At 43.7% G+C, this 1,372-nt stretch overlaps 1 protein-coding gene across 1 annotated transcript in view; it reads left to right on the top strand.

Moving 5' to 3' along the window:
- Positions 1 to 1,372, top strand: part of LOC101632034 (guanylate cyclase soluble subunit beta-2-like) — a 32,109-nt gene that overhangs the window by 17,565 nt on the left and 13,172 nt on the right. Inside the window, exon 10 of the mRNA XM_012723176.1 lies at positions 55 to 131. Within this exon, the coding sequence (XP_012578630.1) occupies positions 55 to 131 (77 nt within the window). The remainder of the gene's footprint in view (positions 1 to 54; positions 132 to 1,372) is intronic.

Consider the following 1,372-nt stretch of genomic DNA (forward strand, 5'->3'; position numbering starts at 1 on the left):
GGTGAAATTGAAGTGAAAGGTAAAGGAAAAATGACCACATACTTTCTGATTCAGAACCTGAATGCCTCAGATGATGAGATCATGGGCAGACCTCCGCTGGGCCGCCAGGGTAAGCTCGAAAGAGGAGCTGTGTTAGCAGTGTGTATGATGGAGAAAACCCATAAAATGTGGTTTAGACTAGATGTTGAGTCAAGTGATCCATACTGTCGTGCTTCTGCTGAAAGACAGGTTGTGCTCTCAAGGAGCATATGGTCAAATACATGGATCAGCAAATTATAGCCAACAGTCCAAATCCAATTTGCTGCTTGCTTTTGTATATAAAATTTTATTGAACACAGCCATACTCCTTTATTGACACATGACCTATAACTGCTCTCAAGCTACAACAGCAGAGTTGAGTAGTTGTGACAGCATTGCCCACAAAACCTAAAATAGATACTACAAAGGATCTTTTACAAAGGACAGTTTGCTGACTCTGTCGAGTGGAAGAAGAAATATATTTTTAAAGTGTGACAGCACAATGATAAAGTACAATTATAAAGATCTGTACAAAACTATTCTTATGGTTTCTTGACACCTTCCAAGACCCTATTTTAAGTTCTTATATATAGGTTAGTTCATTTACTCTTACAACTCCATGAAGATATATCATTCTTCTTTTCTACAAGTAAGAGAAAACATCAGACAAAAAAGCTTAATCACTTGCCTTAGTGCAAAAGCAGGCTAGGAAGGAAAAGAGCCTGGCTATCACGTGGGGGAAAGGATGGCTCAAATACTTTTCAACTACTTTGCTCTCACACCAGAGGGAGTTGCGGTGTGTGTGATGGGAGACCAGGGCCTGGCACCTTCTCCAGTGAGATAATTCTTTGTTGAGGAGATTTCAGGAGATACCAGCCCTGCAGGGAGTTCCAGAGTGAGAATTAGACCAAACTGGGGTGCTGAGAGTGAAAAACAGGCAGCACAAGCACAGACATCCAGTGGGTACAAAGATCCACAAACAATTTAGCTTCACTGGAGTAAAATGATGAGGCAGGATGTGGTGAGAGCTGGATGTGGGCCCTACTGTGGGACAAGGACCTGCCCCGTGGGGGAGGAGCCTCTGGAGAGGGAACTTGGAGTCAATGGCAGGACCATGGTCCTGTTTGACATAGGGTGTCCTGCTTTGACACCCGGTAAGAACAGACATGAGGGCCAGAACATGGAAAGTTCGCATTAGGAGAAGACCAGTCGGGAATTTGGTTTGAATCAGAATGTTTGCCAGTAGGAATTCGGGAGGAAATGAAATCAGCTAAACTTGGTGGTAACCAGAATTGGGGGTTTAGGAAGAGGGAGGAGCCTAGAATATCTCTGAGGTCTGTAGCCTAGTTGGGGT

This window comes from Condylura cristata, unplaced genomic scaffold (genome assembly GCF_000260355.1).
Source record: "Condylura cristata isolate star-nosed mole 26May11 unplaced genomic scaffold, ConCri1.0 scaffold00010, whole genome shotgun sequence".
In the NCBI taxonomy this organism is placed as follows: Eukaryota; Metazoa; Chordata; class Mammalia; order Eulipotyphla; family Talpidae; genus Condylura; species Condylura cristata.